Genomic DNA, 11,327 nt, shown 5'->3' on the forward strand with positions numbered 1-11,327 from the left:
GGTTCGGTTCGGTTTTTTCGGTGAAAAAATGCCCAGGCCTATCCATTTCCCTCTTTCAATTTTCACTCACAACAACGCTCTCGCTCGTTCGCTCGGCAACGCGCTGGCCAGTGGCCACGGTGCCCGAGCCACGGGAGGTGGGTCAGGGTCAACACAACGGGCCAGCTGTCTCTCCCTCTCACTGCTTCTGTTGTGTAGGCAAAAGTAAGGGAAGTTCCAATGGTATATCAATGATGATTTCTATCATTATTAAATGACTTGTCACGTAGGTAAAATGCTGATGTGACAACATAATTAATAAAGAAAGAGAGCAAAAATACTAAAAATCTTCTCTTGACCCAATGCACCAAAAAACCATAAAATCACCATTGCGGAGGAACCATCAGTTTCTAGGGTGTTCGCGCTTGCTTGCCATTGGACCAAGAAGATAGACTTTGGAGAAAGAAAAAACATTTATTACTCGAAGACACCTTCACAATAGAAAATAGTTTCTATAAATGATTTTTTGTGCTATGGAAACCGTGTCAGTTTCTTCTATTGAGACTGCTCTAAGGATGGATACGTGAATATGGATGGCTGAACATTCGAGTCAACTAAGAACGGTAATAGGGATATCTATATATATTCGTATATAGATGTTGTGTGGATGTATCCGAATTCATTTTTTATAATTTTTCTTTATCCGATGTAAATTGGATGTATGCGAATTCAATTTTGATAATTTTCTCTATCCTTCAATATGAATGTCATCTCGATGATCTGTATCTAATTTTGATAATTTTTTTTATCTGATTTCATATCCTTATCTAAAATAAATGTTGTATATCCAACTATATCCGTATCCGAAAAGAAAAAGTGACCAGTAAAACCATCTTAAACTTATCTTATCTATATAGCTAATTAGTTAATGATGTTAAATTATTTAAAAGATAAATGACTAATAATATTAATTCTAATTTTATAATAATATAAAAATTAAGTTTAATTATTTTAATTTGTTTTTTTATGACATCCCCAATCCGGCGGCCATCCCCTCCCCCAACTTGCTTCCGGTTGTGGCAACCACAATGCCTGCGTTCACTTCATCACTCTCCTCCGCTATCCCCCTTCCCTGGTACTATCTTTCCGGAGCCGGTCTATAATGTCCCACCTCCTCGAAACCGGATCCACTTGCATCTTACAGATTTTCTAGGATATAAATTGCTCTCACAAACTAACCAAATATTTTCTGCACACTTTATCCTCGTTCATGCACATCCAGCTCACACATCCAAAAACTGCTTCAGGCCAAGCACATTTAAAGTCAGGCCAAGCGCTGCTGCCAGTGCCATCAGACGGGAGGGCCGGACGGGGGAGCGAGATAAGACTCCACTCCTATATATATCCGCTGTTTTGGTTGGACCACTGCTTCGGTGTGGCACTGTGGCGTTGGCGCGGTTGGTGACTGCAGCTCTGCTCTTCGTTCTCCGGTCCACTCCAGCCGGTCCTTGGACGAGGAGGAGGAGATCGAGCAGAGGTCCTAGCTGCGCGGCGGGGAGCGATGGCGGGCGGCGGGGTGGCGGCGCTTGGGGTGCACACGGAGCGCGCCGCGCAGTACAAGGGCCGCATGACGCTCGCCGTCGCCATGACCTGCCTCGTCGCCGCCGTCGGCGGCGCCATCTTCGGCTACGACATCGGCATCTCCGGTACGCACGCTTCGCTTCTCCCCCCGCCGCCGCGCTCTCCTCAATTCTCAGCCATGCACGGCCGAATCGCCGCCGGGCCCCGGCTCCGCGCTATCATTCTAGCAGCCTCGCTCGCTGGGATTGGATTTGTTGGTCGCGCGCGCGCGGCACCGGCCACTAGCCCAGCGACGTCGGGCCCTCGGCGGAGGTCAGGTGGGAGGTGCCCGTCTCTCTCGCTCCGGCAGCAGTTTGGCACGGACCACGCTGTCCACGCATCGGCGCCCGTCGCGGCGCAGCCCTTTTGGATTTCACGGCGTCTCGAGCGGACACGCCCGGATGATTTGGGTTTGGGTAGGAGGACTGGGACTCTAGGAGGGAGGAACGAGGCCGCAGGGAAGGCGACACGCGGACGCTCCAAAGCTTTGCAGTCCGAGCTGGCGGCCGGGGGAGTTGTGCCTGCCTCGCCGCCGGTCAGCTTCCGGTGCGCTCCCATCTCCTGCTGGTCTCTCTCTCAGTGCAGAGACATCCATATCATACCATACCAATCCATACAGTACACGCGCTCTGTACTCCCTGCATGCCCGATTATTTGACCTGACCTCGAAAAGGTGTTTCTAGCTCGTGTTTCATGAGCGCTTCCCCAGTTCCGCTTCACCAACCCCTCTTGAATCTTTGAGCATCGGTTGCGACTCGTCACAACCGATGAGCAGATGTCGAGATCGACCGGCGGCCCCACTGGTCATTCTCAGTACACGGTTTGCTGCAGGATTTGTTAGCACTGGGTAGTTGCTCCAAATAACACGATTACACTACCTACACGGGTGCAGATGATGCACGGCAGGGACGGGGAAAAGATGCAGAAGCGAACAGAGTAATCCGGGAGTGGTTGCAGAGTCCACTGACTGGAGCCATACTCGTTGCTCAGGCGAGGACAAAACCTGCAAAAGTCATATTGCCAGAAAGTATTATAGTATTTCTTTTTTAAAAAAAAAAATGTTGGATACGAAGTCAAGACATCGTCACATCCAAAACCCTCAGTGATAACTACTCTATCGACTATCTTTAGGCTGGTTCCAACAGTGGGTCTGTAGCTCCAGCCCGCAGCCACAGCCACATCAGCGCCACGTCAGCTCTCGCCAGCCCACTCGATCCCAGCGCTCCATCAGTGAGCCTGCAGCCTCAGCCCACAGCCACGTCAGCTTTTCCATTTCAGACTTAACCATTTCAGAACGCGTTCTTTTATAATTTAAATGGACACAATAACCTCATTTTATTAAATTTAAAAATTCGGAAATTACATAAAAATTCGAAATAAAAATTACACGACAATTTAAAATAAAGGAAATTACATAAGAATAAAAAATTACATAAATCTAATGATGATTTTTGTTCCAAACATGCTCAATCAAATCCCTCTGAAGCTGTGAATATACTTGCCCTGATGTCATCGCGGCCTCTCTCTGAAGGCGAATTGCTAGACTCGGCGGTGCGTTGTGGAATGAGCTCCAACCAGCCATCTCTATTTATAGATGAGTTGGGGACGAAATTTGTGATTTTTTGGAATTTTTTTCAAATTTTTTGGAGTTCAAACGGTCAAAAACGGCTAATTGCAACGGCTAGCTGACGTGGCAGCCGTTGGCCAATCACAGAGCGCCATATGGCAGCCAACCGGACGCCGGGTCGATACCGACCGGCCAGTACCGACCGCGCGCGGCTCCAACGCCGGTCGGTACCGACCGCCCGGCTGGTCGGTAGCGCTGCCGCCCCGCGCTCTCGGTTTCCGCGCTTACCGACCGGCGCGGGTCGTTAGCCGGGTCGGTACCGACCGGTGCCCCGTTGGAACCAGCCTTACAATATCCTCGAGATTGGCTTTGTTTAACAAAAAAAACTCAGCATACATGGTCACCAGCTCGATGTGATTATAAAAATAATATGTGTCGTCAATGGATATTTATCTACAATAAGTAGTAGAGGTCATCACTGTTGGAACAGAAACAATAGTACTCTGATACTCTGAAACAATAGTACTGGAAACGGAAAGTCTGACACATGAGACTGAGGCCGTGTTTGGTTCGCCTTGTGCTACCCGCGCTACACATAAGATGCTTAAGAAATACTAGTACCACGTATTAACAATTTTATGAGCCACATGTTAGGCTGCATTTTTGAGAGAATGGCCTCTTGGCATGCAAGATTCTCCAAATGTACGGATAGGGGAAAAAATAGATATCTTTTATCCCCCTCTGTTCCAAATACACGACGCAAAGAATGACAAAAGGATGATAAAGTAGACAAATGAATGAACAAGCAACCAAGAGAGTTTTTCATTGATCCTGAGTTCATATATATACATGACAAAGGGACACCATGAATGGGTGCGTATGCACGCACACGGCAACCGCTCCCAAGGAGCGGGCGCTTGCTGCCTCCTGACAAACGTGTCAAGGATGAGGCCATTTGCGAATATCTACAGTGTTCCACATGCCATGATTTGTGATCTCTGATCCTCTACCAATCTGACTGGCCGAATGCTGCAGGAGGAGTGACCTCGATGGACCCATTTCTGGAGAAGTTCTTCCCCGCGGTGTTCCATAAGAAGAACTCCGGCAGCAAGAACAACTACTGCAAGTACGACAACCAGGGCCTGGCGGCGTTCACCTCCTCGCTCTACCTCGCCGGCCTCGTCGCCTCCCTCGCGGCGTCCCCCGTCACCAGGAACTACGGCCGCAAAGCCAGCATTGTCTGCGGCGGCGTCAGCTTCCTCGCCGGCGCCACGCTCAACGTCGCCGCCGTGAACCTGCCCATGCTCATCCTCGGGCGCATCTTGCTCGGCGTCGGCATCGGTTTCGGCAACCAGGTGCGGACCCGACGAGCTTCTTCTGATCGCTTGGTTGGCTGCCGAATAACAGTGTGCTCTTGCTTCTTGGTGGCGCAGGCCGTGCCGCTGTACCTGTCGGAGATGGCGCCGGCGCACCTCCGCGGCGGGCTGAACATGATGTTCCAGCTCGCGACGACGCTGGGCATCTTCACGGCGAACCTGATCAACTACGGCACGCAGAACATCAAGCCGTGGGGGTGGCGCCTGTCGCTCGGGCTGGCCGCGGTGCCGGCGCTGCTGATGACCCTGGGCGGGCTGCTCCTCCCGGAGACGCCCAACAGCCTCATCGAGCGCGGGCGCGCCGAGGAGGGCCGGCGCGTGCTGGAGCGCATCCGCGGCACCGCCGACGTGGACGCCGAGTACACGGACATGGTGGAGGCGAGCGAGCTGGCCAACACCATCGAGCACCCGTTCCGGAACATCCTGGAGCGGCGCAACCGGCCGCAGCTGGTGATGGCCGTGTGCATGCCGGCGTTCCAGATCCTGACGGGCATCAACTCCATCCTCTTCTACGCGCCGGTGCTGTTCCAGAGCATGGGCTTCGGCGGGAACGCGTCCCTCTACTCCTCCGTGCTCACCGGCGCCGTGCTCTTCTCCTCCACGCTCATCTCCATCGGCACCGTCGACCGCCTCGGCCGCCGGAAGCTCCTCATCAGCGGCGGGATCCAGATGATCGTCTGCCAGGTGGACTGTGTCGATCGCTGCGCTACGTTACACATCGCATCGCAATCAATCACAGTGTAGGTAGGCCATTTGCAGAGCACGGGGTGGCTAAAGAAGTAAAGAGTCATCATGGATGCGTGCAGGTGATCGTGGCGGTGATCCTGGGCGTCAAGTTCGGGGCGGACAAGCAGCTGTCCCGGAGCTACTCGATCGCGGTGGTGGTGGTGATCTGCCTGTTCGTGCTGGCGTTCGGGTGGTCGTGGGGCCCGCTTGGGTGGACGGTGCCGAGCGAGATCTTCCCGCTGGAGACGCGGTCGGCGGGGCAGAGCATCACGGTGGCCGTGAACCTGCTCTTCACCTTCGCCGTCGCGCAGGCGTTCCTGTCGCTGCTGTGCGCCTTCAAGTTCGGCATCTTCCTCTTCTTCGCCGGGTGGATCACCGTCATGACCGTCTTCGTGTACATCTTCCTCCCCGAGACCAAGGGCGTGCCCATCGAGGAGATGGTGCTGCTCTGGCGCAAGCACTGGTTCTGGAAGAAGGTCATGCCGGACATGCCGCTCGAGGACGGCTGGGGCGCAGCTGAGGGCAACGCTGCGCCTGCCGACAAGAATCACAAGTGACATAGATAGACTTATGTGAAAGCTGAGGGGGCAGACTGAGCCTGTAGCTGTAGGAGGATGTTTACTGTATCCAGCTTATGTGTAGTTTTCATCTTCAGTTGTTCTTTTTCTCCTCACCTATATTATCATAGTTGCGGGGGGCATACATATACTTCATACACATATCATGCTGCCATAGGAAACAAGGCAGAAATGCTCTTCAAGCCTTGATGATTTTGTCATTTTGAATTGAAAGAAAAATTCGTATACAGAGTAAGGATCACATAGGTGATAGGTGCGCGTCGACAACCCTGGCTACTTTTGCTGGGCTCTACCTGGGGAGTTCTATTCATCGCATCCGCGAAAATCGCGGCTCCCATCGCAGAAGTGCTGCTACCCCACCTCTCGTGCCTTCTCCGGCTCCGGCGCCGCTCCGCCGCCCTCCACCACCGCTCACGCCGCCCTCCGCCGCTCCCGCCTCCTCTGTCGCCGCTCCCGCCGCATCCGCCTCCGCCGCCGCTCCCGCCGCCCTCCACGACTGCTCCCGCCGCTGCTCCCCGACCTCCCCGGCTCTGGCGCAGCTCCCGCCGCCCTCCACGACCACTCCGACCGCCTCCGCCTCCGCCGCTCCCGCCTCCACCGCCGCAGCTCGCGCCGCCTCCACCTCTGCCGCCGTTTCTGCGACATGATGCTCAGAAATCGCGCTCGATATGAATAGATCTCCCCGCTCTACCTTGCCAGAACAGGTGCGCGTCGATATCGGCCTTCTTATCCTCTGGCAAATTTGGAAAGCACGCAAAACGCGATGGTCTTAGACCACATCAACTCTACCCCGAGTGACATTCTCCGGAAGGTCGTGAAGGACATGGTCACCTGGAGCGGCAGATACAACGCCCTGAAGCCACACCTGACCGTGTGGAAAGATTGGCTGCCGACCTGCTTCTGATCCTATATGTACTCCCACCCGGCCCTCCCTCTCCTAATTTTGGAAGAACTCATGTAATCTTGATCCTGGTATGCCGGGAATTACCTGTACTTGTACTTGGCTTACAAGCTCTCGATCAATGAAAACGTAGGCGGGGATCTTCCCCCCTATATTGCTCGAAAAAACATAGGTGATAGGTGACACATGAACATTTTCTGAAATCACATGAACAGAGTATAAAAATGTCGCTTCAGGGTGATCCTAAATATGCTCCAAATTTGTAAATCTACAGACAAAGGAGCATCACATAAACAACAGTGGGGCACGCTACAATCTTGACGAGACAGTACAATGTACAAGGAAGCGAGCCTATGCCTATGGAAGGTCTAGTCCACCGGCTTGCTCGAAGCTCATGCTGCCGCAGCCGTGGGCGCCGGTGCGCGCTCGTCGTCAGGCGCACGGATCCGAGGCCGAGCGCCCCTGCCGCGGGCTTTCAGCAAGAGCCCCGGGATGGGCAGGGCACGTGGGTCGGGCGCGGCCACGAGGAACGACGCGCCCGCGTACGGAGCCGACGGCGCCGGCTGCGCGGTCGCGGCTGACAAGGGTGCCCGCCCGGCCTCCTCCTCCGCCTGTGGGAGGGTCGTCCGTCGCGGTCGCGCGGCGGCCGCCACGGCCTCTGCTATCGTGGCATCGGCGCCGTGGCGGTCTGCGGCAGCCACATCCACCGGCTCTTCCTTCTCCGCCGCCTCTGCACTGCTCTGCTTCGCGGCCTCCACGGACTCATGCACCTTCGTCTCCACCGTCGACGCCTCCGTAAACACAGGCGGGACCTGCTCCCCGCGCTTCAGGATCACGACGTTCTCCATGGCCGCCGGGGGAGACCGGCGCCTGCGCGGCCGCCCGTTGGCGTTGCACGCCCGTCCGCGCGCCGGCCCGGGCGCAGGCCGGGGAGCCGTGGCCTGAGACTTCCGCTGCTGCATCGGCCGGAGAGGAGCCTCGAAGAACGCGCGGGCGGCGAAGCAGTCCGCGTGGCGGACGCACAACGTTGCCATGGCAACACAGGGGTACCGGCGTGCGGAGCCGATTCACTTGGGTTTGGGGTTTGCCGCCGGTGCGCGAGTGGACGGACGATCGGCTTCGGCTCGTGTGTCACCGGCGCCGAGCTCGACGAGCGGACGAAATCGTGGTGGGCGGCAGGGGATATAGACCGGTGAGACGGCAGCGCGGCGCGTTGGAATCGGAGCCGAACTTCGAGTGATCGAGTCGGGCCAGGGTCCACCCGTGGTCCTGCGTGGTCGCGTGGGCCCAGGCCCAGGCCCAGGGGCAAAACCGGAAAGAGAATATCTGAGGTGAGGGATTGGAGGGGGATTCGTTGGACTTGGACCCTGCCGGCGGCGCTGCTGCTCCCCTCCCGCCCGTAGCGGCTAGCGCCGCTTCGCCCGCCCTGCTCTGCTCGCTAGCGGCCTGCGCTCCCGCTTCCCCAGCAGCCGGCGGCGTTCTCCCTCCGGGCGAGCTCGAGCTCCACCGAGGAGTAGCCTAGCCGGGGGTGGATTTGGTGGCCAGTACAGGCGGCCGCGGAAGCTCGGCCACGCCGCCTATCGGCCCCCGCCAGAGGCTACGCTCCCTTCATCGCTGCACCACGGCTCGTCCGCGCGACGGCGGGCCGAGCTTGCCTTCCCCGCGCTCCTCTCACCCGTGCTCGTGGGTCCCGTTGTCGTGGAACACCGTGCTATCGAGAGTCTGCTAGATCTATCGACGATTTTTCTCTCTCGTCTTCTCGCTCCAACGTGGATCTGTTGACGCAACCTGCTATCGGCCCGTTGGACGTGCCCTAGGACTTTTTAAGTAATCGCTCTTCCCCAGTCACACTCTTCTCCCCTCCCCGTCTCGCGCCTCGACGTCGGCGACCTCACCGCCGGCGACGCGGCGCGGCGAACCGGGCCCTTGTTCCACCGCAATCGTCTTTCGCCAGGCGGCGTCTCCAACTTCCTCTACCCGCGCGGGTGGAGATCCGTCATTCGGAAGTCAGATCGGTTTCTACTTTCGCCGGTAAGCAAGCTCGCCTGGATGGATTGATGAATTTACTAAGCACCATGCAGGCTATCTTTTATATAAGCTGCATGATCACCAGGGGCATATGTTTTCCGGAGGGTTAGTTCTGTACCATCTGCTACTGAACATTTTGTCAGGACCACTCCTCTCAGTTCAGTGGTTATGGAGCCTCCCATGATGCATAAACCCAGTGCCGTGCCAATCAACACTTCAGAGAAGGAAGTGGAGTTGCAAGATAGAAATGTAAAAGATCGCCAAAATCTCTTGCATCCATTTTCCCATCTTCCTTTCGAATTAACTGCAGCATGCTCTCAGCAGATTAAATCTATATATATATTTGTATTCTGATGTTATCAATTGCTGTCCTTGTAGGCTGAGTTAGCAAAGCGCAGGAGAACTGGATTTTCAGGGTCCATTGTCCAACCACAACAGGAAAGTGAAGTCTCTGACATGGAGAAAAATGTTCCTGATGGTCTTCCAGTTGAAGTTTCTACTGGTGGCGATCCCATGGCCATGGATGTACTCACTGATTGTGCGCTGCAAAACTCTGGTGAAGCGAATGGTCACAGTGAGGGGCGCGTTCGTAGTATCTCATTTACAGGTGATTGGTTGGTACTACATTGCAATTGATATGATTTGGTTTTATGTGTGTTAGTTTCTTTCATTCTTGAAAGTTGGTGAGGAGCTATTGCATGCTCTTGAGTTTTTGTGCATCAGTGTTCTTGCTTCTTCCTTCATCAGATATATAACACCACTTCTTCTCCTGTAAGCTATTGTTTTACTGAAATTCAAATGGTATACAGGTAATGAACCAGCAAGTCTGAGGCTGCGAAAAATATGTGCTGCAATTGGCTGCAAAGAACCATCATTTGACTTTGAAAAACAAGGACCTCCTCACAACATATTGTGAGTTATTAACTGATGAACGTTGAATACTTAAATTTAATGTTCATGCGCTTTCCATGTGTATAACATTGTTCTGTATCATGTTACCATGAGAGGGAGGGAGGGATATCCTTTTATGGTGGATTTTATTGGGTGATATTATATAATAATGCCAATGCTGGAATATGGCATGAAAAGTACTTTGGCTGCATAAATTTACATGCACAAGAGTAGTCCAGAACTGGGAGGGACTGGGAAAATAGGTGAGTTCCATGACCATGAGTAGAGGGTACCTGCAGGTTTTTGTCTTTTATCACAGGAAATTTAGTGGCATGTCTTTCCAATCTAGATGGCTGAAAGAACAAACAAAGTTGAAAAGAAAGCAGCAGTTTCTGAGAACAAAACAACCAAATCATTGTTAGTATGTATGAGAAATAACCATATAATTAGTTCAAAAAGAATCAAATGGAGAATTGTCTAACTTCTCCAAAATTTATGGTTATAGGAACGGCAATGGAGACATTTTTTTCTCCGTTTCTTTTTTAGCCAGTATTCTAATCATGATGTTTAGCTTTAATTCCCTAAGTAGCACCTGTAAAGTGGTTCGAATTCAGTTAGCGGTAATCATTTGTCATCTGTGTGATAGAATAATTCATGATTGTCCATGATAACCTGGTTATTATTAGACTCATAATTATGGTTTGAAATGGCATTGACTGCTTTCACGTTAACTCTGTAGGTTCACTTGCAAGGTGTCTGTCTGCTTAGAGGGATTCGTCAACACTGTCATAGAGTGCTTAGGTGACCCCAAGCCTAAGGAGGAAGATACACAAGAACATGCTGCTCAAGGGGCATTGTGGTGCCTTGAGCGCTTTGGACATACCAAGCAATCTTAGGTTGTGTATGCACCATCCCAAGGAAGGCGTCTGCCAGCCCTTGTGCTCCTCTGACCAACCCTTGTTTCCGTTGCAATATGTACATGGCTTTTTAACCTAGGGTCAGGTGGTATAATTGTTCTTTCATTGGTGCTTAGCCGTTGTTGCCGTGTGGTGGCAGAACATCAGCATCGGCCTCTGTGGATCCCTCCCCATGATTAGTAATTTTTGGTTTGTACATGGTTAAACTTCATTCCTGGGGTCTTATCATGCTGTCATGATTGTTGGGGCACATCGATTTTCCAATTATCCTTGCAGTGGGTACCTGCACCTGCATTTGCTAGTTTTTGGATCTGGAGCCATGGCTCCTTGACTGCCGACGGGCAGGCTACCTGCAGAGGGGAGCAACAGCCAGCGGAGGGACGCGCCTCCAGCGCAGAAGATACATCAGCAGCCTCCCATAGAGCAGTCTTGTGCGCACGCAAAACGGAGGCATCAGCAATATCTTCGGAGCTCGTCGAAGCTATAAGTTCAACCTCCAAAAGCCACATTTCTTTTTATTTCCATTTTTCAAAGGAAAAAAGATATTGTCAGCACCATACATCGCTGATCGCACTTCATTTACGGGAGTTGGATAGGTAAATCCTGCAGGTTGACGTTATTCGTGTTCATTCAGTTCCAGCTTCCTACTTGTAAGCGATTAACTTTGTGGTGCTGCTCATCACAACAAAGTAAGTAATGTATGCTCACATAAAAAGGTATGAAAATTGGGCATTTTTTTTATTA

General features: G+C 52.9%; 3 protein-coding genes across 5 annotated transcripts; 2 read left to right on the forward strand and 1 right to left on the reverse strand.

Annotated features, from left to right (window-relative positions):
- The first annotated feature begins 1,347 nt into the window (after positions 1-1,347).
- LOC120660657 (sugar transport protein 7-like) lies at positions 1,348-6,035 on the forward strand. Its single transcript, XM_039939266.1, has 4 exons — positions 1,348-1,685; positions 4,202-4,521; positions 4,600-5,226; positions 5,349-6,035. The coding sequence occupies exons 1-4, from the start codon at positions 1,541-1,543 to the stop codon at positions 5,823-5,825; spliced, it is 1,569 nt and encodes a 522-aa protein (XP_039795200.1). The 5' UTR covers positions 1,348-1,540; the 3' UTR covers positions 5,826-6,035.
- Positions 6,036-7,139: 1,104 nt separating this feature from the next.
- LOC120662664 (60S ribosomal protein L22-like) lies at positions 7,140-7,781 on the reverse strand. Its single transcript, XM_039941763.1, has one exon. The coding sequence runs from the start codon at positions 7,779-7,781 to the stop codon at positions 7,140-7,142; it is 642 nt and encodes a 213-aa protein (XP_039797697.1).
- A 331-nt stretch (positions 7,782-8,112) lies between these two features.
- LOC120660659 lies at positions 8,113-11,327 on the forward strand. 3 transcript variants are annotated; one of them, XR_005669689.1, is made up of 6 exons: positions 8,114-8,778; positions 8,861-9,024; positions 9,154-9,382; positions 9,585-9,687; positions 10,406-10,658; positions 11,024-11,327. XR_005669689.1 is itself a non-coding variant. In XM_039939274.1 (5 exons), exons 2-5 carry the CDS (start codon positions 8,944-8,946, stop codon positions 10,560-10,562), a joined length of 570 nt encoding a protein of 189 aa, XP_039795208.1. In that variant the 5' UTR covers positions 8,113-8,778; positions 8,919-8,943; the 3' UTR covers positions 10,563-10,794. The 3 variants fall into 3 exon arrangements, 2 of the variants coding, with proteins under 2 accessions (XP_039795208.1, XP_039795207.1); XM_039939274.1 differs by lacking the exon at positions 11,024-11,327 and having other exon boundaries at positions 8,113-8,778; positions 8,919-9,024; positions 10,406-10,794; XM_039939273.1 differs by lacking the exon at positions 11,024-11,327 and having other exon boundaries at positions 10,406-10,794.

Source organism: Panicum virgatum, chromosome 2N, assembly GCF_016808335.1.
Source record: "Panicum virgatum strain AP13 chromosome 2N, P.virgatum_v5, whole genome shotgun sequence".
NCBI classification, from domain to species: domain Eukaryota; kingdom Viridiplantae; phylum Streptophyta; class Magnoliopsida; order Poales; family Poaceae; genus Panicum; species Panicum virgatum.